This window comes from Elephantulus edwardii, unplaced genomic scaffold (assembly GCF_000299155.1).
Source record: "Elephantulus edwardii isolate Elephantulus edwardi_28Jun2011 unplaced genomic scaffold, EleEdw1.0 scaffold00279, whole genome shotgun sequence".
Classification (NCBI taxonomy): Eukaryota; Metazoa; Chordata; class Mammalia; order Macroscelidea; family Macroscelididae; genus Elephantulus; species Elephantulus edwardii.
Genome location: NW_006400029.1, coordinates 1,695,765 through 1,723,635, shown reverse-complemented (window position 1 = coordinate 1,723,635; position 27,871 = coordinate 1,695,765). Strand labels below are relative to the sequence as shown.

At 40.9% G+C, this 27,871-nt stretch overlaps 2 protein-coding genes and 2 pseudogenes across 2 annotated transcripts in view; 2 read left to right on the top strand and 2 right to left on the bottom strand.

Moving 5' to 3' along the window:
* The window catches only part of LOC102867398 (pleckstrin homology domain-containing family A member 2-like), a 71,556-nt gene extending 70,927 nt beyond the window's left edge, over nt 1-629 (top strand). Inside the window, exon 11 of the mRNA XM_006900274.1 lies at nt 255-629. Within this exon, the coding sequence (XP_006900336.1) occupies nt 255-629 (375 nt within the window). The remainder of the gene's footprint in view (nt 1-254) is intronic.
* A 4,172-nt stretch (nt 630-4,801) lies between these two features.
* On the top strand, nt 4,802-27,209 carry LOC102866987 (serine protease HTR4-like). The gene is made up of 9 exons (XM_006900273.1): nt 4,802-5,285; nt 6,049-6,148; nt 7,095-7,299; nt 8,989-9,183; nt 10,244-10,276; nt 19,144-19,258; nt 20,037-20,094; nt 20,475-20,570; nt 27,044-27,209. The coding sequence occupies exons 1-9, from the start codon at nt 4,805-4,807 to the stop codon at nt 27,207-27,209; spliced, it is 1,449 nt and encodes a 482-aa protein (XP_006900335.1). The 5' UTR covers nt 4,802-4,804.
* LOC102866170 lies at nt 16,937-17,982 on the bottom strand (annotated as a pseudogene).
* LOC102866569 lies at nt 25,571-26,135 on the bottom strand (annotated as a pseudogene).
* Nucleotides 27,210-27,871: the final 662 nt, after the last annotated feature.

The following is a 27,871-nucleotide window of genomic DNA, read 5'->3' as shown; positions in this document are numbered from 1 at the left end:
GTTGTGGTAAGGTTGGGTGGCGAAGTGGGGGGTTTAATGTGTCCTACATTCTGTCAAAGCAGATTTTGACACCAAAATCGTACATATCTGGAGTAAATTCTGTGGAAGATACTTAATTTTTGTTGACAGAGATCTCTAGACCTCTGAAGTGGGGTTCCTGGCTTGTTGCTTTTCTTGGATTTTTGGAGTAAACAGTCCCAGGCATGGCCATTACATTTCTTTGTCTTTCTCTCTCTCTCTCTCTCTCTTTTTAGGAACTTTCCTTTTCCCGATCCATTTCTTTGACTCGGCCTGGAAGCTCCAGCATCTCAGGTGGGCCAAACTCTGTTTTACACAAAGGGCGGCCACCTGTAGAAGAGAAAAAAAGCCTCATCTGCAAAGGCCCGTCCACGGTCTCCATGGTCTCCTCCTGGCAACCTTGGACACCTGTACCCCAGGCTGGGGAAAAGCTGCCTCCAGCTGAAGAGACTCTGGAGGACTCTTTGTTCACGTCTCGACTGGGGGACAGCAGTGCTGCTAGCATGTTGCCAAGCTCCCGGCTGAGGCATAGATCGGAGCCACAGCACCCTAAGGAGAAGCCATTCCTGTTCAATCTTGATGATGAAAATATACGGACCTCTGATGTGTGATGAGGCAGAGAGCCAGGGGAGGGAAGGAGGAGTCAGGAGAGAAAAGCCGTGCATTGTTTCTCTGCTTTGTTAGAGGATACTCAGAGGGACATAGTCCTGTGGATTCTCTGTGGAAGGAGTCCAACCTGCTGGTTTTGTTGGTTTGGTTTTGGTTGTTTTGTGTTTTTTTTTTTTTAATATCATTGCAGTATATTTAATTTAGGAACATCACTAGGTTAGATCTGTAGACATGCTCAGTGGACAGCAGGTTGTCTCTTGCTGATTTTTCCAAGGTCTTCCTGATAAGGGGTTATTTTAACAACTCTTCTCCAGAAGAAGTTGGAAGTTTAATGGCACCCCTAAATGAGATGCATTTACTTGTCCCTTTTTTGTTCTTTCTCTCTCCTTTTTATTTTTTTTAAATTTCATTTTCAGGCCATGTTCCATTTAGGTGGCCACTCACCTGACTTTATGCTACTCTTTCATTGGCTGAGGTCTGACTGTGAAATAGAAGGGTGGTGGCTTACCCTGTTGTGATAAAGAGGGGAAAAAAATGGAAGACTCAGGCTCCAGCTTGACTGGAATCATTCTGAGGGAGGATCTAAGAACTGGGGTTAGAAGGTGATCTTCAGAATACTTACCCTTCAGAGGATCTTGTAAGGGGAGAGAAAAGAACCTTATGTAGGTGTAGGGAATAAATTAAACCCTAGTGCTTCCAACCATTTTGGAAATTACCCTGTTCTCTTCTAAATGTTCCTTTCTAAGTATCGACATACTGTAGAGTCCTTATTGGGACGTGAGTGACAGCTACCTACCTGGGTTCCTTTCCAGGCCCCAGCGATGGGTTTATCAGTGTTAAGTGTTACGAATGGGTGTTGAGAACATGGAGTGTATGGAGGGTTGATCAATGTATGATAATTTAGATCTCTCTTTCAGAGTTAGAAGATTAGTTTTAAAGCAGGTGCTGTGAAGAGTGAGTTATCCAGGTAGGCTTTGTGTGTGTGTGTGTCCATGTTTTCTAGGATAAGAAGACTGTTTGAACAATGACAGATTATCTTGAATCCTTGCCTCACAACTCTTTTTTTTCTTTTAATGGGCCATTAATAGTATGATTTTAAGCTCTTTGTATTTTATAGCCTAGGATTTGCTTTCTTTTTATTCTTTGTGTTGTCTTCTGAATGAAACCTTGTATGCGTGGTCAAACTGTAATCTGACAAGTTTCAAGTACCTAACAGCTAAAAGATAATCTGGAGAGATACTTATATTTTTAATAAAATAGAAACTGAGTAGAGAAATACTGATTCTGAGGTTATGAGTTGCTGGCTAGAGATTTCCTAGGTAGAAGAATATAGAATATTGAGTTTGCTCCCACATTTTAGGATATGTAACTTCTTCCATTTAATGAGAAGATATTATTTTCTGTGTTTGTGGAAGAAATGTGTGGCAAATTGCACATCCAATTTACATCTCAAAACACAACCAAGAAAGTTATTGGTGTTCCCTATTGGGAGAGAGTGTCTTAGCTCATTTCCATGTATAACTTTTATCAGCTAGATCAGTTACATTTTTAAATTTTAAAAATTAATGCCTAGAGGAAGAGACTAAAAGCACTTTTACTTGAGTAAATCCAAATTGAGTGTAGAGGCTGAAATACTTGATTACAAAGTTGTTAGTTAATTGAGAGGAATCTTTTTCTTTCAGGCTGTGTAGTTTCCTTGATGTCTGTCATATTAAGAACTTTTCTTGATGGTACTGGTCTCGTCCTTAATTTAAAACTGATTTGACCAAGTGGTGCTGGTCCAAAAAGTGGAAAAGCTACTAAAAAATGGAAAAGCTATCATTGGATGAATTAATTTCTCTTTTTTTCCCTCCTACAGATTTCTTTTGTACTTACAGATTCTCAGATTCTCATGTACTTTCAGCTTCAAAAATGCTATGTTTGGGAATTATTTAAATATGTAGAATTGAGATTATGGCATACTCAAGTAGCCTGACTTCAAGAAAACATTCCATTTTCTTAAATGTCCCTGGTTTTGCTTTGAAATTTTTTTCAAGAAAACCCTCAGCTGAAAAAAAAAAGAAGAAAACCCTTAGCTGGTCAATTAAATACACAATGTGTGATGTTGAATTGATGAAAATAAAATTTGGAACTTTTGGTATTCCTCTAAATATTCATTGATTCATGGGAAAGATAAATTTTTATATTTAAGTTATGGAAAACTCATAAGTACTCTGCAGTTATTACACTAAATCAATTGTGTTATATTCATGAAAGTTTATTTTGAGAATGTGGGAAATGAAACATTCTCATACATCCGGATTGTATTATCCTGATAGAGGTAAAATAAGGGCTCTAACTCAGATGTGAGTGACAAATTCCCTTTGGAATTTGGGAATTCCAAACGAGAGCATAGTTTTTGTAGTTTAAGCCTCTAATGAATATAATCTTCAGTGAAACCATCTGAAAGCATTCACATCTCCTGACCTTTCATAAGTCCTTTCTTTGCCCTTATGTTTTTACTTACTGCTTGGTTCACACAATACCTGTAAATGCCAATATACATGTTAGCCAAAGATGCTGCATAACCACTGCATTTAGTGTTAGATGGGGAAAAATAGACAAAGTAGGCAGTGATGAAGTGTCTGGATTTTGGAATAAATCTGCATTAATAACAACAAAGACGAATCTTTTTGAAAACAGATGCTGCATTTTTTTTGTGAAATAAAAATCTTCACTGAATTTTGTTGTTTCCGTAAGGTTTTTGAGCTAGTATTTCACCCATCACATGTAATAAAGCTTAAAAGTGTTCTTCCCTAAAGCTTAGAGTGCTCTGGAGAGGAACTTCCACAGGGAGCTGCAATGCTAACGCAAAGGTGGCACCTCTCTTGGGGTTCAAATCACCAATTGTTGGGGATGAAAAGAGGACAATCTCCTCCCTTGTTATTTTAGGGGGCAGAAGCTAGAGAGATGCTGCTGGTGGGTCAGCTATGATTTGGTTCCCACTTGACCAGCAATGAGTTTGAAGGGATTTTACACTCCCCTTTTCCCCCCCTTTCTTATAGTTTCACTGATTATTGGCCACTTTGTAGAGTTTTGAGAGTTGTTTATTCAGTTAGCTGATGATAGGTAAAAACACTTTGATTATTTTTTTTTCTCGAGATCACCATACTATTAAGTACTATTAAGGACTACTGTTGAGTACTCTCAGATAAAAATATTGGCATTACACATCTGGAATGACCCCCGGAGGGAAAGAGTTAAGGTTCATTGTCCTTGCTTACTTGAAAACAGAAGGGCTTTTCCTTACCTATTCTGCCAGGAACTGCAATGATACAGTAACAGGATAGAAGAGTGTATAGAGCTCTTGTACATAGGGTCGCTATGAGTCGCAAGAGACTCGATGGCACATAACAACAACAAGTTTGAACAGCAAGATTTAATACCAGGCACAAGGAGGGGATAGCACTTTAGAAATAGAATTTCCCAAATCAACTGTATCAGCTTTGAATGTGTCAGAAATGGATCGATTTATGAATCATTTTCTATTGGGTGTCACTAATCTGCCCCCTCCTCCCATCCCAAAGTCTGATTTTCACTGTTACTGCCTGTAGCAATCAGAGTCCCTGTTGAGATAGTTTGACCAATTTATGCCTGACCACAACATTGTTTGAGCTCCTCTCCCACTGCTTATGAAGGTGTGGCATGATCTGTGTTTTGACCAGTGTGCTTCAGCCATGACAAGTACTCGGAGTAAGTAGGCACTGGGCTGAGTGCATGGAAACTGTTACGCTTCTCATTTTATGTGATCTCCTAATTGGTATGTAGCAAAAAATAATTTTCTAAAACTGTTGCTTGTTTTGTAATAAAACCGTGTGAATGAAATACTGAAATGTGGTGGTATGTTTTCCTAACACTGACCTCTGCCCGTGGGTGTGTGATCATTTTGCCCCCATTTGGTTTTATGGATTTCACAAGGCAGAGCACCCAGGCTAGGGCTAGGGTCCTGCTTTATTGCCTGAGAGTGGGTCTGCCCCCCCACTCCTACCTCGGGGCGGATGTAGGGGGGTGTGGGGGAGATAACTGCCAGACTCTGCCTCTTAAAAGCGGGATTGCTAGAGGAAGCACTGCCCCAAAAGCAGCTTTGCGGGTACAGTGGAGTCACTGGAAAAGTAGAAGCTAAAAAATAAGGAACAGGATGACTAGCCCTCAACTGCGGCCAGCTGGGCTTGGACAGTTCCTCCTGATGTGGCTGCTGCTGTCCCCGATGACTGTGTTCATGGTTGAGGCTAGGAGATCCAGGACTTCACTGCCCTGCCCCGCAGCCTGCGAGCCTACGCGCTGCCCTCCGCTGCCCACCTGTCCCGCAGGGCTGCCACCAGTGCTGGACCGCTGCCGCTGCTGCCGCATCTGCGCCGCCGCCGAGGGGGAGGTCTGCGGCGGGGCGTACGGTCGGCCGTGCGCTGCCGGGCTGCAATGCCTCCCCCCGTTTAGCCCGGGGCCCCTCGGCGGCGAGTGGCTCGGTACTTGCGGCTGCCCGGCGGCGGGAGAGGCTGTGTGTGGCAGTGACGGGCGCACCTATCCCAGCCTGTGCGCGCTCCGCGCCGAGAACCGCGCTGCGCGCCTTCGCGGGGCGCTTTCGGCCGTGCCGGTGCAGAAGGGAGACTGCGCAGACCCAGGTGAGCTGAGAGCCGCTGCGCTCCGCGGAAAGGAATCCAGAACGAAGGCTGCTTAATGGCGTGGACTTTGGGGGAGGGATTGTATAACAATGAAAGAATTTTTCTTTTACTTTTCAAAGAGAAGAGCGAACTGGGGGCAGGGGGCGGGGGGCAAGCAAGAAGAGGAGTGGAACAATGAATGGAAATCCAAAGTCTGTAAATTTTCATGAAAATGAATATTAATAATTAAAAAAAAGATTCTCAAGGGGCGTACTTCAGTCTCACAGTTCACTGCAGCGGCCCGCCTTAGACCTTGTTTGTCAAGTATTCTGGTTTCCAATTTTATTTCTCCCCTATGTTATTGTATACTGTCGAGTCAGAACTGACGCATAATTGACCTTCCAGCGTTTCCCCCTAGGGTGTGAATCGCATGGGACGAAGTTGTCCACCTTTCTCCGGTGGAGCAGCTTTTAAAATTCATTTCCTCCTCCCTACAGGTACCTGTCTACTGCTTCCCCTGTGATTTTTTTTTACACCCCCCCCCCCGTTTCCTCCTCATATTTGAGGAAACTCTTCCCTTAAAACCTTTTTCTCCCCAAATGGGATGTCAGTTTTGGTCTCTTAAAGTGGATTCTTACTGGAGAGAGAGAGAGAATGAATGAGAATATGAATATTCTCCAAAAGGCGTAGAGGGAAAATGGAGAAAAAGAGAGATGGAGTGAGAGATCTGAGATATGACATAGGATAAGCAAGCGAGGGTCGCAACAGCAACATTTCTTCGCAGGGATCAGAAGGGCAGGCCGGCTCCGGAGCAAGTACAACTTTATCGCCAGTGTGGTGGAGAAGGTGGCGCCATCTGTGGTTCACTTGCAGCTGTACCGCAGGTAAAGGGAGAGGAGCAGGCCCTCAGACACCACTGCGCTTTCAGTGCCAGCTTCGTCGCATTGACTTGACATGTCCGGGGCGTTTGTCCTTGGAAAAATGCTGGGAAAGAGAGAGGGTCAGAGAAATAGGAAACTCTCAACGATATGGATTGACACCCAGTGATCCTAACTATATGGGCTTGAGCATGGCGCAGGTTGGGGGCAAGGCTTCGACCTGTTTTTCATAGGGTCGCTTGCACTTAACCACCCTGCTCTCAACTCTTGCGTGGCTACTTTGTAGGCATCATTGAATCTTTATCACAGTGAGGAAATAGAGGTGCAAAGAGGTTGAGTAATCTGTTCAAGGTCATGGAGACTTCTGACTTCTAAATCTAGTCTACTCTTCTGCCCTTGGGTAGTTGATGGTTTTCCCTTAGTTTGTATAGAAAAAATTTAAGATCGGAACTAAAAGATAAAACGCATCTTGATAGTGATATTATCCAGCTCTATGCATGGAATGATTTCCCCTGAAAAGGGGGGGGGGAAAGTTTGTCTTATGTCACAAGGTCAATTAATAGTAAAATGTTAACCAGAACCCAGACCTCTTCACGTTCTGCTTGCTTTGATCCTTAGTACAGCACATAGTATTAGGTTTGCCCATAGTATTAGGTTTAGGCTTCTTTGAAGCTAAAAGCCTACAGGTTTCTGTACTGACCAGCTTTTAAGAAGGGAGTATCCTTAGAAATGGAAAGTTGGAATAAGCTTTTAGTATCTTGTATGCTAAAATGAGTTGTTAGAACATTGTACAAACAGGGCTCATTTACACAGGGAGAAATGAAAACAATGAAAAAAGAAAAATGTCAGAACATTTTGATGGAGATATGTTTAATAAATGTGTTGCTCTTATGTTCCCATTGATTTTCTTGGTTTTCTGACTTTTCCTTATACTGTTTTCTTGCTGAGACAGGTCACCTCTCAGCGACAAGGATATCCCTGCCTCCAGTGGCTCTGGGTTCATAGTGTCTGAGGATGGGCTCATTGTTACTAATGCCCATGTCCTTACTAACTGGCAGCGGATCCAGGTGGAGCTCCAGAATGGGGCCCAGTATGAAGCCACTGTCAAGGATATTGACCATAAATTGGACCTTGCACTGATTAAGATTGAGCCAAATGTGAGTATTTAAGCACTAAGCTGGAGTTTGCATTAGTCAGGGATCTTCATAAATTCATTAATTTTCCCCCCTCCTCCAATCCCACCCCACCCCACCTCACCCCATCTTTTCCTACATAGCATATGCTGTTTTCTAGTTTCTTTTCTTTGATGTTTTTTTCCTTTTTCTTCTTTGTCTTTTTGGTTAATTTTCTTCTTTGCCCAGGAGCCCACCATTGACAATTTTTATGTAGTACCTCCCACAACTTTCTCTTCCTTCAAATCATTCTTCATTAGTTGCTGTTTCTGGGAAACATATTTTATCTGCTTGCTGTATTATACCAGATATTATAGTTTTTCATTTATTATAAATTCTCAAAGCTCCTAAGGAATGTCTTTTTCTTTCTTTATTTTATTTATTATGTATTCCAGCTCCAGTTTTGTTCTTTTACTGGGAAATTATTTATAAGCTTAGGGTTATAATTTTTGAGATAAAAACAATTCATGAATTCACTGTTATGCATATTACTATTATTATTATTTTCTTTTTTAAGTGTATTTACATTGAAATCAGTGAGCTGGAACTTGACAGGCCTACCTTATTTTTCTGGGTCTTGCAAGTTTGCCTCCTTGGACTGGATGAGGTCTTATCACTCTTCTCTTGCTCATTTTAGTGGAGTATATTTTACTTCTCTGACAGGTTTTTGTCTTACTATACTTTGTTGTTGTAATTATTGATACTATACATGCAAAACAAAAGCCAATTCAACAGTTCTTACATGTACAATTCAGTGGCATTGATTACAACCTCCAGGTTGTGCAACCATTCTTACTCACCTTTTCTGATGTGTTCTTTTCTGGTTAACTTCCCCTACTTCTCTCAAAGGTTCTTACTTAGTCTTTTGAGTTGCTGTTGTCAATTTGATCCCATCCAGAGAGGTCTTAAAAGATCAGACTCCCAAAGCAGGTATTTTAAACTAGCTAATGGTAAGAAGCTGTGCTGAAGTCCCAAAGGTACTCATTTCAAATCCACCAGCTGCTTCTCAGAAGATGGTTGGGCAGTTTCCTCCTGTGAGATTTACTGCCTCTGAAAACCCGCTGGAGGGTCAGCTATTAGTAGGTTCCAACTTGATGGCACAAAATAATAAGTCAAATTAATATTTAGTTTTAAGATCTCAGTTAATGAAAACTTTGAGGTCTTGCTAAATAAAGTATGACTGCACACCAGCAATGCTGACATCATCTGACAGCTTTCCAGGGATACACAATTTCAGACTGCACCCAGAGATACTGAGTCAGAATCCATATTTTGATAAGATCCCCATCTTATTTGTTTCTGTATTAGAGACTGAGCAACATTGTTCTGGATGACCTCCTTTCTGTTTTGTAGCTTGTTAGTTTTGACGTAAGCACTTGAGCTGGAATAGTGCTTACTTAATAAATTGGTAGTCAGATTCTGTTTTTTAGTTACTTCATTAGTAGTTTGCTCAGTTTCCAATAGGCTTGGACGTGACACTGATCACCTTAACTAGTGAGTTAGGTCAGAGTTGGAATTTGAGAAAGAAGCAGTAAGGTAGTTATAGAATCTGTGGGTAGATGATTCTTAGATTTTAAGAGCAAAATGATGCTGTGTCTGGTTGATTCTTCTTGATCTGTGCTTCATCCTTACCTTTGCTTACCATGCATCCTTATCTTTGCTTACCATACACAGACCGACCTCCCCGTACTGCTGCTGGGAAGATCTTCTGACCTTCGGGCTGGAGAATTCGTGGTGGCCTTGGGCAGCCCATTTTCTCTGCAGAACACAGTGACAGCAGGAATTGTTAGCACCACACAGAGAGGGGGGAAGGAGCTGGGTCTGAAGAATTCAGACATGGATTACATCCAGACTGATGCCATTATTAATGTAAGTCACTTGTTGTTGTTGTTGTTGTTATGTGCCATCGAGTCGTTTGCGACTCATAGCGAACATATGCACAACAGCCCTAAACCCTGCTCTATCCTGCGCCAACCGCACTGCCTCTGACACACCCATCCCGATTACCCCAGTCACCGAATCAATCCATCTCATAGAGGGTCTTCCCCTCCTGCGCTGTCCCTCCACCCTCCCAAGCATGATGTCCCTCTCCAAGGACCCACACCTCCTGGCAATGTGTCCAAAGTATGTCAGACGAAGCCCCAGAATCCTTGCCTCCAAGGAGTAGCTTGGTTTAATCCTCTCCAAGATGAATCTCCTTCTCTGGCAGTCCATGGTACATTCAGTACTCCTCCAGCACCACAGCTCAAAAGCATCCACTCTCCTTCTGTCCTCCCTAGTCATTGTCCAACTTTCTGATGCATAACAAGCGATTGCAAAGACCATGGCCTGTATCAGGTGCACCTTAGTCACTTAGGAGGGTCATATTCACCCTATAAGATACTGGAGGTACAATGGGAAGGAAAAACTTTAGAGTGACTTTTCCCCCTTTGACCTTTTGGGGATCCAGAGTTTAATTAGATCCTAACAAGAGAGAACTATGACTGCAACTATGATTTAACTCAACCCTATGGACCGCAGATTCAAATTTGATCCTGGCCTGCACCGTCCTCATGATCTACACCCTGTTCAAGCCATCACTCATCACTGTGTCAGTCCATCTTTGAGGGTCTTCTTCTTTTGTTCTAACCCTCTACTTTCCCCAACGTGATGTGATAATTGGCTCGATGACACTGGGTGCTCTCTCAGAGTCCATCAGAGAGCTCTACTGTTACGATGGCCCTTTTGCTTCAGATCTGTACCTATACTGACTTTGGGTTTGGTGATGGTGGAGGGCACAATTTTGCATGTGTCGGAGGTATAGGGGCTTTCCAGAGCGGGTTGCTTTTGTAAATTTCACTAGGAATTATTTATAAATGATGAGGAGAAATGAATTCACTGATCTTACTAATATTTGTTTCCCCGTCCCCTCCTAAATTCTCCTTTTCAGCATGGGAACTCTGGGGGGCCGCTGGTGAACTTGGTGAGTGGACATACTTTCTCCATACTTTTATCTTTGTTGCTTTGTATCTTTTTCAAACTTACAAACACTGTGATGCAGGCACGGGTATCACTGTTATGCTGAGATTTATGGAATGATGCTTTTCTATTCTTGAATCTTAAATAAATGGTTAGGAAAAATATAAGAGCCATGATGGATTTAATCATCCTGGCATGTGACCTCATCCAACTGAGAACTGCCAGGGTTTTGGCTGACTGCAAAGTTTTTTTCTCCAACATGTTTTCTGTTTTCACTGGAATGCTACCAAAGTTCTGGTAGCTTTATGACAAATAATCAATTTCACTATATTATATATATTCTTGAAGACCTCTTGCTCCTGCATATGAAATGCTTTTCACACACACACAAAAATTGCTAATTATGTGATAAGCCTTGTCTTGGTTTTCATTCTTAACCTATGTTTAAGATTAAAAAAAAAAAAAGCCAAAGCAGGAACCCATCGCTGTGCCATGCACATTATTTTTTTTGTCATGTATATTCAGCATCTCCAGTGGAAATGCCAGTGTTTCTAGTTGCTTAAATACAAGTGAAAACATAAGTGAATGCACTGGTTTGACATAAAAGCTGCGATAATGCTGAGTCTGTGAGCTGATTGTTTTTAGTTCCTTTGTGTAAATTACACTTGGTTTTAGGAGTATGAATTGTGTGTAACTGCTGAGCACTTTTACTCATGATGTGACAAGTAATTTTTTTACACCTGCTTTCTCCATTAGACCATGAGAAAGTACTAGAGTCATAGTGTCTGAAATGTGGTTGGACTGCATGGTTTCAGGCTACACCCTAGGTTCACTGGTTTGGAATCAGAAGTCTTTTTCTCTGTTTCTTTCATTACTTAACAAAGTAATGGCTACAGGAAATGGAAGTACTTAAAGAGGCATAGATTTCCTATTTAGCAGATTTTTGTTCCCTAACACCAATTTTGTTATTTCTTCTGAATAGTTACATTGAAGTGTTAAGAAATTCAACAGCTTATTTAAAAATACTTATTTCTGTTGTTTTTGAAAATATATACAAAATCTATAACAATTAAATACTTTCTCCATGTACGATTCAGTGACACTGATCACACTCTTCCAGGTTGGCGGCCATTCTCACCTTCCTCTTCCAAAGCGTCTTTCTCCATTTCACCATTCATTCCATGCCCCTACGTTTGTTCTCTACCCTTTAGAGAGTTGCTGCTGTTAATTTGATCCCAAGTTAATTTTTTTAAAAGGACACAATACCCAAGGCAGGCATCCTAATTAAGCTAGAAAGAAACAATCAAGGAGCTCCAGTTGTGGAGTCCTCAGGGAGTTGCACTGTTAACTCAAAGGCTGTGCCTCTCTGGCAGTCTGAATCCTCCAGTGGCCATGCCGAAGCAAGATGGATAGTCTCCTCCCATGTAATTTACAGCCTCACAACCCCGGAGGAGGATCAGCTATGAGTTAGTTCTGACTTGATGGTATTGGTATGGGAAACTACTGCTTAGCTTAAAGAAGACTTCAGAGAAGTCTTTGGCTGAAGGTTGAAACAATATTGCAGGAATTCATCTAGCCTCTATGGATTCAGAAAGTCTGGATTACATGAGAACTTGATGTAGTTCACTTTTTTTTTTATCATTAATTTGTGTGTACCGTTAAATCGGATCTGACTGGTACAGGAGAGTGTTCCTCCTCCTCTGGCAGATCATCTGGTGGATTTGAAGCACATACCTCGGGGATTGCAGTGCAGTTTCTTGCCACTAGGCCACCAGAGTTCGCCAATGTGGTTCCCTTTTAAAAACAGTATAATAAGTGCAACAATGAATGAATGGAAATCCAAAATCTCTGTAAATGTTCATGAAAATGAATAAAATTTAATAAAATTTTTTAAAAAAAGAAATTAGAAAAAACCAAAAAACCACAACAGTATAATAATAGCAGTATATAATTTGTTGTTGTTATGTGCTGTGGAGCTGACTATGACTCATAGCAACCCTATGTACAATATCTCTGAACCCTGCCCTACCTTGAGCCAATCTCACTGTCTCTGACACACTTGCCCCTATTGCCAGTCACTGTGTCAATCTATCTCATCCAGGGTCTTCCTTTCTCGTGCTGACTTTCTGCCCTTCCAAACATTATGTCCTTCACCAAGGACTGGTCCTTCCTGGCAACGTGCCCTAAGTATGTCAAAATCCTTGCCTCCAAGGAACAACTTGGTTTCACTCTCTCCAGGACAGGCCTGTTTCTTCCTGTAGCAGTCCATGATATATTTGATACTCTTCTCCAGGATCATAATTCAAAGGCATTGATTCTTCTGTCCATTTATCAGATGCATAACAAGCAACTGATAATACCATGGCCTAGATCAGGTACACCTTCTTCTCTAGACGGACATTGTTGCTCCTTAGCACTCTGGAGGGATCACTGACAACAGACTTTCCTAAAGCAACTCATTATTGATATCCTGATTGCTGGTGCCAAGAGTGTTGATTGTGGACACAAGCAAGATAAAATTGTTAACAACCTCAATCTCTTCTCCACCTATCATGATGCTGCCAATTGGCCCCATGGTGAGAATGTTTATTTTCTTGATGTTGAGATGCAATCCATATTAAAGACTGCAGTCCTTGGCTTTTTTTTTAAATTAAATTTTATTACTTTTAATGAACATTTACAGAGATTTTAGGTTTTCATTCATTCATCGTTACATTATTTTCTCTTCCCTCCTCCCCAGTTCGTTCTTCTTTTGTTCCCCCCCCCAAAAGTCTGTTTTAATTGTCCCATTGCTGCAGTGCTTGTCAAAGCCAGTTCTGAGTAATCTCCTTTGTCAGTCTGTCCTTTGCCATTCCCTATCACTCCTCCCTGAGAGAGACTTCACCCGGATTCATAAGGAAAAGGGGATGGCATATTCTCTTAGCTACTTCCTGCTGAAAAGGGACGCTGTAGGTCTCAGGGTGAAGATCTTCTCTCACTACTCTAAAGGGCCCCTTTGGCAATAGGAAACACATAGACTATTATGGAGATTGATTTTGGAATTTAGATGCAATGTTATCAGTTGTGCTTAGCCGTACATGTTCATATCCTTGAAGATGTATCATGGAAGTGTTGCAGCCTAGAAGACACAAATTTAACTAACAAGTTAAAAGTACATAAGTAAAAAATTAAAAAGCAATAATATTCCGAGTAGTGGCACAAATCAAGTTATGGAAGGAAGGTAGTTCTTACAATAAAAGGCCTATTGACTAGCACTTTCTCTATTATGGTATAAAGGTTAGGAACAACAAGATGTAGAGGCTCAGCTATGTCATTTATGGTTCTTAAGTCCTGGAGCAAATTCCATCTACCACTGGGTTGTTTTACAACTCGGAAGTTCGCATGCAAGGCAGAGGTGAAGTAAGGAACTGCTTATGAGGTTTTCTGTCAATTCCAACAACAAAGAAATAGTGAGAAGAGTTGGAACCTCAGAAGCCTTTTAGGACCAAATAGGCTCTTGTGTCCAGGAGAAAACGAATATACCTACCAATAATGTTAATGCTCACCCATAGCTCTTCTGGGAGGATCTAAATCGTTGAAGCGAGTCCTTGGATTTCTGTAGCAAATAGTTCAAATCTTCTTCAGTTTTGGCGAGCAAGGTTGTATCATCTACAAATGGCAGGTTGTTGATGAGTTTTTCTCCAATCCTGATGCCACGTTCTTCTTCATGAAGTCCAGGCTTCTGAATAACCTGTTCCACATATAGATTGAAAAGATATGGAGAAAGGCTACATCACTGAAGCATTCCTTTCTTGATTTTGAACCATGTAGTGTTCCCTTGCTGTGTTCGTATAACAGCTTCTGGCCTAAGTACTGGTTTTATGTGAGGACAATTAAGTGTTCTGGGATTCCCATTTTTCTCAATGTTAACCTTACGGTTAAAGTCTTTGCATAGTCAATAAAACACCAATAGACATCTTCTGATACTCTTCTGCTTTTAACGAAGATTGATGTGACATTGGCAATAATATCCCTAGTCCCACAACCTCTTCTAAACTCAGCTTGTATATCTGGTAGTCCTCTGCTGATGTACTGTTCTAGTAATTTTTTTTTCTTATTTTTCGTTAGGTTTTTTTTGAATGTGATAATAGTGATATTTTTTTTGGTAATTTTCAAAATCTGTTTGATCACCTATTTTAGGAATGGGAATAATATGGATCTTTTCCAGACAGTTGGCCAGGTAACTGTTCTCCAGATTTCTTGGTATAACCTGATGAGCACATCCAGGGCTGCATTTTTTTTTTAAAGTAAAATTTAGGTAAAATTTTTATTTTATTCTGGTTTACTTATGAAGTTCATATACGCTGTTTTTCTGGTTTTAATGAAATTTTAATTGTGATTTTTTTCTTTTTTATTAATTTTAATGAACGTTTACAGAGACTTAGGGTTTCCAGTCATTCATTGTTACACTTTTCTCCCTGCCCACACCCCAAAATTCACTTTTCTCCTTGATGAGTAAAATAAAAATTCTTTCATTGCTATGCAATCCCTTCCCCCAAGCCCACTACACTGTAAAGCCTTCAAGACTCCTGTCATGACAATAATGCCTAATTTTATATCCCTTTTAAACAGTTCGCTGCTGCTTCTGTTGCAATGCAGTATACATTGTTCCTCCCCTTCTTCTCTACCTTCCCTCAACCCCAATGTCAGTCCTGTTTTACAATAGTGGCCCTATGCAATATTTGTCCTTTTGTGATTGAGATATTTCACTCAGCATAATCTCCTTTAGGGTCATCCCCTTAGCATAGTATTTCATAAGTTCCTTGTTTTTCAGTATATTTTAATGAACGTTTACAGAGAAGTTAGATTTTCATTCATTTATTGTTGCACATTTTACCTCCTCTCCTTTATTTCCTCCTCCTCCAGTTTACCTTCCCCTTTTTAAAAATTTTATTATTTTTTGTGTGTGTACCATCAAATCAGATCTGACTGGTACAGGAGGAGATTGCCCCTCCTTCTGGTGGATTTGAACCACATACCTCTGGGATTTCAGTGCAGTGTTTTGCCACTAGGCCACCAGAGCTCCCTCACCCCTTTTTTTATTTTAAATAGTCATTCATTGAAAGTTTGTATACATTGTTTTTCAGACCAGATCGTTCCCATTTCCTTTACCCACCCCTCTCTCTACCCTCAAATTGTGCAACCCTATGATAACCCCAGTGCACATCCTCACCCCTATGCTCCTACTCTCTTGCCCCCTTGGATCCTCATACATGGTTTACTAGATATCTTTCTATTTCTACACTAATGGTCTTATACAGTATTTGTCCTTATGGGACTGAGTTAGTTCACATAGCATAATGTTCTCCAGTCCTTCCCAAGTTAGGTAGTAATTTTTAAAATCATTGCTCCTGCATGCTGCATAGTATTCCATCATGTGAATATATACCATAACTTCTTAATCCATTTGCTTGTGGTTGGACTTTTGGGTTGCTTCCATATCTGGTGGTGAATAATGCTGCTATAAATATTGGTGTATAAATCTCTGTTTGTGCCTCTTTTCTTGGGGTTTAGTCCAAGTAGTGGAATATCTGGGTCATATGGAATGTCTACATTCAGTTTTTGAGGAAGTGTCAAACTGCCTTCCAAAGTGGTTGTACCATTTTATCATCTTTTTTTTTAATTTAACTATATATCATATTTATTTATTATCAATCCACAGGATAATCTGATTGCTACATGAGCTCATAAAAGCTTTTCACCTTTACAAAATTTTTTAAAAAAGTGCCACAAGGATATAGTAACAACTGCTGATAAACAAGAAAAGCAATCTTAAAATTATAAATTTGCTGTAGAAAAGATAAAAAACAATTATATCTTCTTTAAAATTTTACCTTGAATAAAATATTCCCCTGTATAAAAAATAAAAAAGCTTGCTCTGGTTAGAATTAGAGTATTTTCTGTCTTCAAATCTGGGAATTTGCATAATATTTCTATGATGGTTTTCCTTTGTACCGTGTGGCATTCAAGCATAGCAGATTAGAAAGATTTGTTTGTTGTTTTTTTTTAAAGCAGTCTTAAAATGGGATATCTACGGAAGTGTTCATTTTCTTCTCCTCCTCTTCAAGCATGTCGGGCATGGCCTTTGGGCAGAGGAGAAACAGGGAAAGAACCCGAAGGGATAGGAGGAGGTGGGAAGAGAGAGTAGGGAAGGGGGATTCTGTGCTGTGAAAAAGAGCAAGATCATAAGAAGACCTATTTGTAAGTGCTTTAAGATAAGGTGCAGAAGCAGACTGCAACATTGCTAGTCCTGCCCTATATACATGTTCACAAGAATAAAAAATTCCAGCTAGTTCACATTTTCTCGTCCATTCTGAGGCATCCACTCCACCACAGTGACCTTGGCTGCCCTGTTTCGAATGTTGGTCCTATGACGTCCTTGAACTTGGGGGAGCAGGCCTGGGAGATCCAGCAGACTCTAGAGAGACGTGTTTACCAATAGGCTGGAGTCCTGAGTTTAAAAAGCAGCTCCAGTACTGGAGGTGGACACAGCAATCAATGTTCTATTGTCAAGGCTTTTCCCCTTAGATTTGTCTAAAACAGGTGTCAGAGAGAAAAATAAAATACAAACAAACAAAAAAACAAAGCCAAGAAATCCCAAAAACCACCAAGGAGGGTCAAAGGCTTAACAGCTCTTGACCCGGGCCTGGGTGATATCCGATGTCTTCTTGATGACGCTGGCCCGCGTCTCCCGGTCTGGCCAACTGCTGCTGGGGGCTGCAGTCACAGAGGGAGTGAGGGGGAGGTCTGCGAACGTGGGCCAGGAGCTGTTGTAAGGCACTGGACAGCTCTCCTCTTTGATGGTGACCTGAAGATCAGGCTTGTTGTAAGTGACAAAGGTTGCCATGGGGGGCAGCAGGTAGGTGCTTCTCGTCCCCATGTTGCTGAGGTACTGTTTGCCTTCAATGTTCTTCTTCCTCCAATGGGGCCTCACCTCGTTGCTCTCTTCGTCGGCACACTATTGGTAGTTCCGCTTTCTGTGTAGGAAGACACAGGGGATATCTGCAGAGGGTAGAGGTCGCTCATACTGACTGGCTGCTCATCACTCTCAGTGGTCACTTCCACAACTTGGCAAATGTCTGGTGGGTTGGTGACGATCTCTTGATCCTCAATGCTGCTGTCCAGATGAGACTGTCCTACAACTATGATGTTCACCGTACTATCCACTTCATTTTTTATAGGTGAAGTCAGGACCGCATACTCGGAAGAAAGATCACTTACTCCATTACTAAGCCCCAAAGATGACTCAACTGGTTCTTGCTTGATGTGCTTTACTCTGTCTTCTTTTTCTGTCTTTGGTTTCTTTCCTTTCTTAGAAGGCCGTTCAGACAAGGGCAACATCCGGTACACTCTGAAGGCGTTGTTTCCCTTCTTTATGCTTTTGTCCTTGACTTCTTCAATATCAGGCAAGGAGTTCATGGCACATCGGAAATTTGCCTTTCATGTTTTGGGGTCAAGCTTATCTACACCTGGTTGATGCTTTCCTGTGTGGATTGCCCAGTTTCTAAAGAGTGGAGCATCTTTTTCCACATCCCACCCATGTCTAGCTGCATGCATCCAGGGGATTTGAAAAATCTTCTTTTCTTTGTTAAGCCACTTCAGCCCTGGTATTGTATTTGAATTTATCTGCTCCTCCAGCCATGGGCACATTCGCATCCTTTCCACAGGCATGGTATCCTCTCAGTGTGCTTTTTCAAGCTACCAATACAATTCCGCAAGGTTTAAGTGTTGCTAGGGTATGTGAAATGGAAATGAAAGCCCGTCAGTTGAATAATTGCAGGAGCAAAACTAAAAGTTACTCCCCGGCTTGCCTGAGAACAGTCCAGATCGAAAGCCCCATTTTATCATCTTACCAGCAGTGTATCTCACCACATCCTCTCCAACATTTATTACTTGCTGTCCTGTTAAAGTTTGCAGGACTGCATCTTTTTACTGAAATATGACAGGTGGTAATCCATCAATTCCTGGGGCCTTACTTTGGCCAATTCCTTTAGAGCAGCTTGAACTTCCTCTTTTATTACTATTGCTTTTTGATCATATGCTATTTCATGAAATTGTTTTGTGTCAGCCAATTATATTTGGTACAGTAATTCTTTGTACACCTTCCATCTTCTTTTTATGCTTCCTGGATCATTCAATATTCTACCAAATAATACTTTAAGTATTGCAACTCAAGGCTTGAATTTGTCCTTCAGTTCCTTTGGCTTGAGAAATGCTGAGCAAGTTTGTCCCTTTTGATTTTCTGACTCTAGCTCTTTGCACATTTGAGCTCAAGACCGGGGGGGAAAAATCTCAGCAGTATTGATCTTCTGACTTTGAAAAATAGGTGACTTTTGCAATCCTGAATGTCCTCTATGCTATTAATCCTGTAAAAGAATATCTTCATTGCTGTTAAATCAGAACTGATTCATATCTGACTCTCCACTGGTTTATGAAGCTATAAATTGCAGGAAGAAACTTCCAATTTTTCTTCCTCAACCACTGATGGATTTGTTAGCGCATGCACACAACACACACACACACACACACACACACACACACACACACTCTCTCTCTCTATAGTGGCTTAGTGATAAGAGATCGCACTGCTAATGCAAAAGCACAGAGAAAAAGGTGGCCTATCTCCTCCTCTGCAATTTATTCCATATTAAAAAACTGCTGGTGGTCAGCTATGCACTGGTTTCAACTTGACAGTCCACAACAACATAATGTAATAGTCTTGCATTCTGATTCTACATAACTAGCTTCATGCTTTCCTTTAATTGTTCTGGTTTTGTAACAATCAATTTTGTATGCAACCTGCTGAATGAATGATGTCCCCTCTCTTTCCAGGATGGTGATGTGATTGGCATAAATACATTGAAGGTGACTGCAGGAATCTCTTTTGCAATTCCCTCAGATAGAATTCGACAGTTCTTGGCGGATTCCCATGAACGCCAGTTGAAAGGTGAAGGCAGTTAGGGTTTTCTGGCCTCTTCTTGTGTTTTACAAAAGTTCTCAGGTAGTTCAAGCAGTTTGTAAGTGGCTGCTAACCTAAAGGTTGGTCCTCTCTGCACATGTCCAGGGTGCTGGGGGAGAAGGGTTCAGCAATCTGCAGAGTGTTGTTGGTAGTTGCCATCAAATCTGCTCTGACTCATGGGAACCCCATGTATGCAGAGTTGAACTGTGCTCCACAGGATCTTCTGAGGTGTTTTTAGGTAGTTTTGAACCATCCACCTTTTAGCTAGCGGTTGAGCATTTAATCATTTGCACTGTCCTGGGGCTCTTTGTAAAGATTATAGGCAAGAAAACCCAATGGGGTAATTCTGCTCTATAATACAGGTGACTGCTATGAACCAGAAACAACTTGATAGTGGTGGGTGTTTTGATTTACAGGATCTCTCAATCTTTGTGGAGACAGTTAATAGAGTCATTTGCACCCAGCTCCTGTAATGATATTTGGGGAGCAAAATTTAATGGATGAAGTACAAACACCAAGCATTAGTTGTATCATCCAGGAATATTTATTTGGGTTAACCCATTGTGAATATGAAAACTACTGGGCTAAGTTTGTTGGAGGGAGGTACAAATGACAAAGCTTCTTCTGAAGTATGCACTTTATGTCAGACAACCTGAAAGGACTGTTACACTAGTAAGGATATTGCATGACTTGAGGTTTTTTTAAGCTATGCCAAAAGGAAAGATGTTTCTGTTGTTACTAACATCATCATTTTCCTTTTTTCTAGGAAAAGGTTTTTCACAGAAGAAATACCTGGGTCTGAGAATGTTGCCTCTCTCTTTGAAGTAAGCATCTATCTGAATAGGTCTGGGTTGTTTTCTTAGAAGCAGAAGCTGTGTTTGGATAGCCTTAATAGGACAGATAATGTGTTTAGACTATATATATATATACTTGCCACAGAGAATGCATTTGCATCAGCCTGCAGTAGCATTTACTATACTTATCAATATTTCACTATGCCTGTATTTTATAATCTACAATGGTTCTAGGCTCTTGCATAGAGAATCGTATTAAACCCAGGGAGGAAAAACTCTCATTGGCTTAATGGAATCCTCACTGGCTACTGTCAGTCTTGAGCAGAACAGATAAGAGGATTTTATGGCTGTGGCAGATTAATTATTTGCGCTTCTTAACCTTATAAGAAGATTCTTCTCATTTCTCTTAGCCTTCTGCAAGAAATGAAAAGGCAGGATCCAGATTTCCCTGATGTGAGTTCAGGGGTTTTTGTGTATGAAGTAATCCAAGGAACAGCTGCTGAAAGGTAAGAGAAAACGGCAGGACTTTTTGCTTTTTCTGGATGGTGCCTTGGTAAATGTCTGGGGATTTAGATCTGTGCTGTTCATGGGGTGGCCACTAAGCACATGTGGATATTGAGCATTTAGAATGTGGCTAGTGCAACCGAGGAACTGAATTTTGAATTGTATTTCATTGTTATTAATCTCAATTTTAAAAACTGAAGAAGTTTTAAAATAATTTTTTAACTTATTAAAAGAATTTTTTCCATTACATACAACTTCCTTGTTTGGAGGATTGATTGCATTTCACTTTAATCACTGCATCAAGTAAGATATTGCTGTTGTGTGTTAGCATATAAGGCAGGTGTGCAGTTCTAATGGATAACAAAAACATAAAAAGAAAAGAATTTGTTGCAATTTTCAAATATATACAGAAATGACTCTTTTTTGCATAATGAGTTAAATGATATATGCTATTAAAATAAATTTTACTTTTTTAAATGAGGTTACTAAAACATTTAAAAATTACATACGTGGCTTGTCCTGCAATTCCACGGAAATGCATTGATTTAGACTTTTGAAGGGGGCCATCTTCTCTAGCCCAAAAGAGAGTTCATGATTGGAGTTAATAGCAAACTCAAATTAATTTTAGTACTAATTCCCAGATCTAAACTTTATGAATGCCACCCATTTTTCCTCACCTTTTTGTTTCTGGTGTAGTAGATCATATGATATTGTATGACTCAGAATGTCCCATGCCTGTACACCTCATTTTGCCAATATTTATGGTCAATATTTATGCATTCTATTTCTTCTTTAACAATGTCTAGTTTTCCTACATTCATTTCTCTCACATTCTTCATTCTAATTACTAGTGTCTGCTTACAACTGTTCTTCCTTCTTTGTGATTCTTAACATGAGGGCTCAGCCTCTGGTGCCATATCTGCTAGTTTAATTTAAGTGTGCTAGTTCTAGTGGCCTACTGGAAAGAAGCTACACTGTAACCCCAAAGGCACATGGTTCAAGGCCACTAGCTGTTCTGCTGGAGAAGGATGGGCAATGTCCTCCTGCGCAGTTAACTACCTCTGAAAACCCACCAGAGGGTCAGCTATGGGTCGGTTCCAACTCTATGGTACACGACCACAATACCAACTATTGTACATAGTTTTCAAAGGCCTGTATTTTCCAAAGTGGATGGCCAATCCCTCTCCCTAGTCTCTCTTAATCTGGTTGTTCAGCTTTAAAGCTGACAGACAAGAATTTAACCAGAAGGGCAGATGAAGGACACAGCTAACAGATTTGGTGTTGGTCTCACCACCACTTCAGTTTATGTGTTGTGGTCTCCGTCCTCCCACCTCCCTAGCATCCTGCTCCGTTCCCTCTCCTCTCTCCCCTCCCCCCGGCCAACCCTGGCTCGAGGGCTCAGGCCACTGATGCTCCGTCCACTCATTTCCTCTCTACTCCCCTGGGATATTGGTGAGCAATCCAAAATGAATATATTAGTAAATAAAAAATGTCTAAGAATTTCCGAGACCTTTGTAGTCATTGCAGTTGGGTGTTGTCCTGTTGACTATGACCTTATGAACAAAAGATCACAATTTTACCTTATCCTACATCATCCTCACAATCTCAGCCAGGCTTAAGCCCATTGTTGTAATCACTGTCATTTCATCTTGCTGAGGGTCTTACTGACTTTGCTGACCTTCTGCTTTTTCAGGGAGCTCTGGTGGCCTAGTGGTAAAGAGTTGTCCTGCCACCTTGAAGGCATGTGGTTCGAATCTACCAGCTGCTCCAGGGGAGAAAGATGGGTAGTCTCCTCCTGTGTGATTACTGCCTGTGAAAACCTGATAGAGGGTTAGCTGTGAGTCAGTTTGACTCAAAAGCATGCAACAACAAATACTTTTCCAAGCAAGTTGTTAATTTTGAATAATTAATTTTAATTAATTATTTACTAAGAATCACAAGACTCTAGAGGTCTGGAGACCTCTATTATTATTGTAGTTTATGGTTCCTTCGAGTCGACAACTCGCAGCGACTCTATACACAGTAGCTCTAAACCTTGCTCTATCCTGAGCCAAACTCACTGTCTCTGACACACCTGCCCTCATTACTCCAGTTACTATGTCAATCCATCTCAATTGGGGTCTTCCTTTCCTGCGTTCACCCTCCACCTTTCCAAGCATGATGTCCTTCTCCGAGGACTGGTCCCTCCTGGTAACATGCACAAAGTATGTGAGACGGATCCTCAAAATCTTTGCCCCCAAGGAGCAGCTTGGTTTCACCCTCAACAGGACAGACCTGTTTGTTCTCTTGTCCATCCATCATATGTGCAATACTTTTCTCCAGCAGTATTTGTCTTCTATAATCTTTGGTCATTGTCCAGCTTTCCAATGCACAGTAGCAATTGTGAAGACCGACCTGGATCAGGCACACCTTAGTCACTAGACTGATAAAGTTGCTCTTTAGTACTCTGGAGAAGTCTCTGACAGCAGATTTTCCTAATGCAATTTGTATTTTGATTTCCTGACAGCTGATGCCAAGAGTGTTTTGTGGAACCAAGTAAGCTAAAATTGTTAACAATTTCAGTCTCTTTACCATTCATCAAGATAGTATTTTTTGTGCTGTGGAGCTGGAATGGACTCATGAGTTTTTAGAGCCTGTAAATCAGATGGGAGGAAACAGCCCATCTTTCTGCTTCAGAATAGCTGGTAGATTAAAACCATGTGTCTTTCTCTTAGAAGCATAACATCTTACCTAGGCTGTCAGAATGCCCATTAGTATATTTACATATTTTAAAACACTATTTTTCATAAACTCAAATTTTAGTACCAGAGGTGAGTACTAAAACCTTGACTAGCTCACAAGGTTCTCCAGTTGATTTTACAGGAATCTTAGATATTTATATCAACTACTAAGAGCTAGCCTGTCCTATAAAAATTATTTACCTAGTCCTGGGCCTCTACTACTGCAGTATCCCTTGTTCATTGCTTATGTTTTTGAAGAGCTCAACAGTTTGTTTAGATTATGCCAACTCTTTTTTTCTAGGAGGAAAGGACTAGGGTACTAAGTATTCAGAGTAGCTAAGTCATAGGTTTCATGTTACTAAATTTGGCTTGTCCAGGCTTATCTACCCTCCCCCACTTCCTTATTTTTAACTTCTGGTTGAAGACCAGCGAAATTTCTTTCAGTTCTTTAAGACCTTCTCAAACTGTGATTTGTAGGCCAGTAGCATTAGCATCATCTGGAGTGTGTTAGAAAATCAGAATCACATGTCTCATCTTACGTCCACTGAATCAATCATTATTTAACCAGATTTTCATGTGATAGTCTAGTGGCCTAGTGAGTAGGGAGTCGCACTGCCAGTGCAAAGACAAGCAGTTCAAACCCACCATCTGCTCCTCTAGAGATGAGGATGGTGCAAAAAGTACTGTTCATGGGGTTGTTATGAATCATATTCTACTCAACAGCACTTAACAACCACAACATATGCCAAACATCCTATTAAGTGTTTTAAAGGAGCTCTGGTTGCACAGTATGTCTGCAGTTGTACTGCTGACCCTAAGGCCACACCATGGTGGTCTGAATCCACTAGTGGCTCCAAGGGAGAAAGATGGGCAATCCTGGGTGATTTACAGCCTGGGAAACTGAGAGGGTTAGCTGTAACTTGGTTCCAACTCCACAGCAACGAGTATTTAAAGATTTTATTTACATAGTCCTGTCAACACTCAACAGCTTTAAGATATCAATCCACTGCCATCAAGTTTATTCTGACCTATAGCATTGGTGACCCTGTAGAACTAGAGTAGAACTATCTGAACTACCTGTAGAATTTCCAAGACTGCAAATCTAGACGGAAGCTGACTGCCTCCTCGTTCTTCCTTAAAGTGGTCAGTCAGTTCCAACTGCTATTTGGTTAGCAGCCATGGCTCAGTGAGATCAATTAACATGTATAGTTACAATCCCAGGGTAGGGATGTGCTTGACCTCCTGCTCATAACCCATGTGTTGTATTACTCTGCTTTTGCGATTGCTTATTTCTGAGAGATAGACTGATTCACTGTCAAGATAGGGTTTTAACTCAGAAAGTCCAGGATCAAATCTCACAACTGTCAATGCTGCTGTAGGATGTGCTGTGGAATCACTTGGGGCACATCAATCCTTTAATAATTTACTGTTACGTCAACTTCCTACCAGAATCGTGGAAGTTTATCCCTTCACTACAATGCATTTGGTATTGAATGGGGTGGGGGGGAGTTAAGTTTCTAATCTCAAGTAGACTGTGGGTTTAACAAGTAAGTAAAAAAGAAGAGTCCAGATAGTCCATTTTGCCTTGACAATTATGCTACATCTGTACCACACAATTTCCTCTGTAAAATATCAGGATACTATGGGGAGCTCACCTAATTATGCAAAGCACTTAAAATGGTGGTTGACATTCAGACTTACACAGATAGACATATCAAATTAATTGCCTTTGAGTCAATTCTGTACCCTAGTTTTAAATGTTTGCCATAGGATTTTCAATGGCTGATGATTCTGAAGTAGCTCATCTTGGTGCCCTGTTTAGTTAGCAGTATAGTGAGGTAGTGTTTAAAGGATCAGCTATTATGATGACAGTTATTAGTCTCTTATCATCTGTGTGGCCTCGGGGGTATTTACCTCCTCATATGGGGGTTATAGTTCTTACTCTTAAGGTTTGTTTTTATTGCCCAGGGGCACACTGTCCCAAGTCATCCTCCTGAGCTGTCTTTGTTCCCAGGGCTTCTCCTGCTTTTCCTTCTACAAAGTATTTTTCATATTCTCTCTCTTTTTTTGGGGTGGTGATGACAAAGGATATTTATTAAGGCTTGATATGTATTAAGGTGACAAAGGGTATTTATTAAGGTAAAAATACACGTTTAAAGGCAGCGAGATAGTACCCAGGCTAGCTGTGACTTCCCTCCCTTCTGTCCTTTTGACCCAGCCTTCCCAGTTGGACTCTGTCCAGTGGCGTCTTCCAAATCCAGCAGCGCAGAGGGAGGCAGGGGTCACTGCTTTGCAGCTTCTGCCAGGGCTGCCAAAACTGCCTGAGCAGCTAGTAACCCTGCTCACTCCTTCTGGAAAACTGTCAGTTCCTCCAAAGCAAGGTCCTTCACTGCTCACGGATAGAGCAGAGCTGAGGACGGAGCAGACAACAGAGGGCAGAGAGGTGTCCTGCAAGACAAAGGCGTTCTCTATAGCTTTTAAGTGACCTTATATATGTGCTGCAGGGTTCTCAGGCCTACCTCCTCTTTCCCTGTGTTCCGGGACCCTTCTCCATTCCAGCAGCCACCTTCAGGAAATAGGAAACAGTGTGCTGTTCAAACTTGATTTCAAATGGCCTGTTAGGTTTCACAAAAATTTTGGTAGGGAGAGGAACGCCTTCTTTGATGTCCTTCATCTTCCTGTTGAACTCCTTGCAGCAATGATTGATGGAGATGTCTCGCTGACCTAAGATGGGTCTAACGGTAACCTGGGCCTTCCCTGGCCTGTCTTCCCAAGGGTCGGGGTAACATCACAGGGTTCAGGCCTGGCTGATCTGAGGGGCTGAGTGGCCTGGCTGGGCTTCAACATGATGGGGAATCCTGTCCTCAGTTCAGAAAGACTCTCTGGTACCACTGTTTTGGGCCAGAGGTCCCTCTTCATATTCTCTTCCTTTGAACCCCATTTCTCCAATTTGTTTATCAACTCTATATACCTTGAAACTCCTGCCACATTAATAATTTTTCTTGGGCCTCCTTTCTCTTAATTGGTGTCTCCTGGAGTCATTTTAGCTTCATGGTTTCTTTTATAGTCTGTCGACTCCTTTAAGAGAAATTATCAACATGATTATGTTTACTCTTTGCATCTAGGCCTGTTTTTTTTATTCTAGAATATACACTATGTGAAGCAAACATATTGGAGAACTGAATATAATGGCAACTTTGGGGAAAAGCAGCCTAGGACCAGGACCCTAAACATTTAGACCTAGATGGTTTAGACTGGATTCTGACTTAGCAGAGGCAGAACTTCTGTGATGCAGTGCAACATCATTACCAGTTTCGTACACTATACAGGGCACCTAAGAGGGGCTTGTCAAAATTAATCTGATTCAAGTGTGAGGGAAATGGATTACCTGGATTGTTCACTTTTGTTTTTAAGACTTGTGGTTATTGTTAATAAACATCAAACATTCACAGAGATTAGAATCTTAACTCCTGATTCTAAACCAAATCCACTGTATAAAAAGAGCGAGGCATTTGCGTAACACTATTAGGATAGTAATTTTATAAAAGTAAATACTGGTTATGTGTTCCAGGAAATTTTACAACACATGTTAGCACAGTTCTCATTTTAGGAGGAACTGATTATCATCTCTGGTTTCCTCCTTTATACATCTAATGCTAGCAGAATAGTAGTGCCAAAAGACACGGACATAAAATTCTAGTTGGGGATAAGAAAAACTTTTGTTTCATAGTCTTTTTCTTTTTTCCCCCTCCCAGCTCTGGGTTGAGAGACCGAGATGTAATTATCAGCATCAACGGGCAACCTGTTACCACCACAACTGATGTTATTGAAGCTGTGAAGGACAGTGATTCTCTTTCCATCATGGTTCGTCGAGGAAGTCAAACTTTGATCCTGACAGTCATACCTGAAATAATCAATTAAGCATTTTGCTTTAAAGAGAGATTATCTAACAACACCAAAGTTGTGTTATCTGGTTTGGTTTGTATTTAAGATATGTCAAAGGTGGCAAGATGTTTTAGGAGCTGTGTTTAAAAAGAAAAATGCATGCTTTAAAACATAAACATGTGTTCAGGGAACATTAGGTTGGGGCTGCAGTGCTACCCTGCTGCTAAAAGGCCTAACAAAGCAAAGTAGATGGATGTAGTGCTAGGAATTCTGAGAATTGATAATTTTATTTAAAGGTAAACAACAAAAAGACAGGCCTCATGCCTAGTATTCTGGAGAGAGGGACTTCAGTATTTTAGAACTCCTCTATTGCTTCAAACTCAACATTAACATGTAACAAAAAATACAAATATGTCTACCATCCAAATATAATAGCCTGAATTCAAAATGGAAAGGAAATAAAATTTTTAATAACATTCCTTTCAGGGAGCTCTGGTGGCCCAGTGGTAAGAAGCTGTGCTGCTATCCTGATGGCACATGTTTCAAATCTATCATGTGTTCCATGGCAAAATGAGCAGTCTCCTCCTGTGTTGATTTACTGCCTCTGAAAACCTGCTGAAGGGTCAGATATGTGTTGGTTTCAACTTTGATGGTACACAACAACAACAATATACCTTTACTCAAGTTAGTTTTTTTCA

Excerpts from the sequence above, each read along its gene's own strand:
- LOC102866987 (XM_006900273.1), top strand. The coding sequence starts at position 4,805 with ATGACTAGCCCTCAACTGCGGCCAGCTGGGCTTGGACAGTTCCTCCTG. Across the intron at positions 6,149-7,094 it reads CACTTGCAGCTGTACCGCAG|GTCACCTCTCAGCGACAAGG; the intron begins GTAAAGGGAGAG and ends TTGCTGAGACAG. Across the intron at positions 7,300-8,988 it reads TGATTAAGATTGAGCCAAAT|ACCGACCTCCCCGTACTGCT; the intron begins GTGAGTATTTAA and ends TACCATACACAG.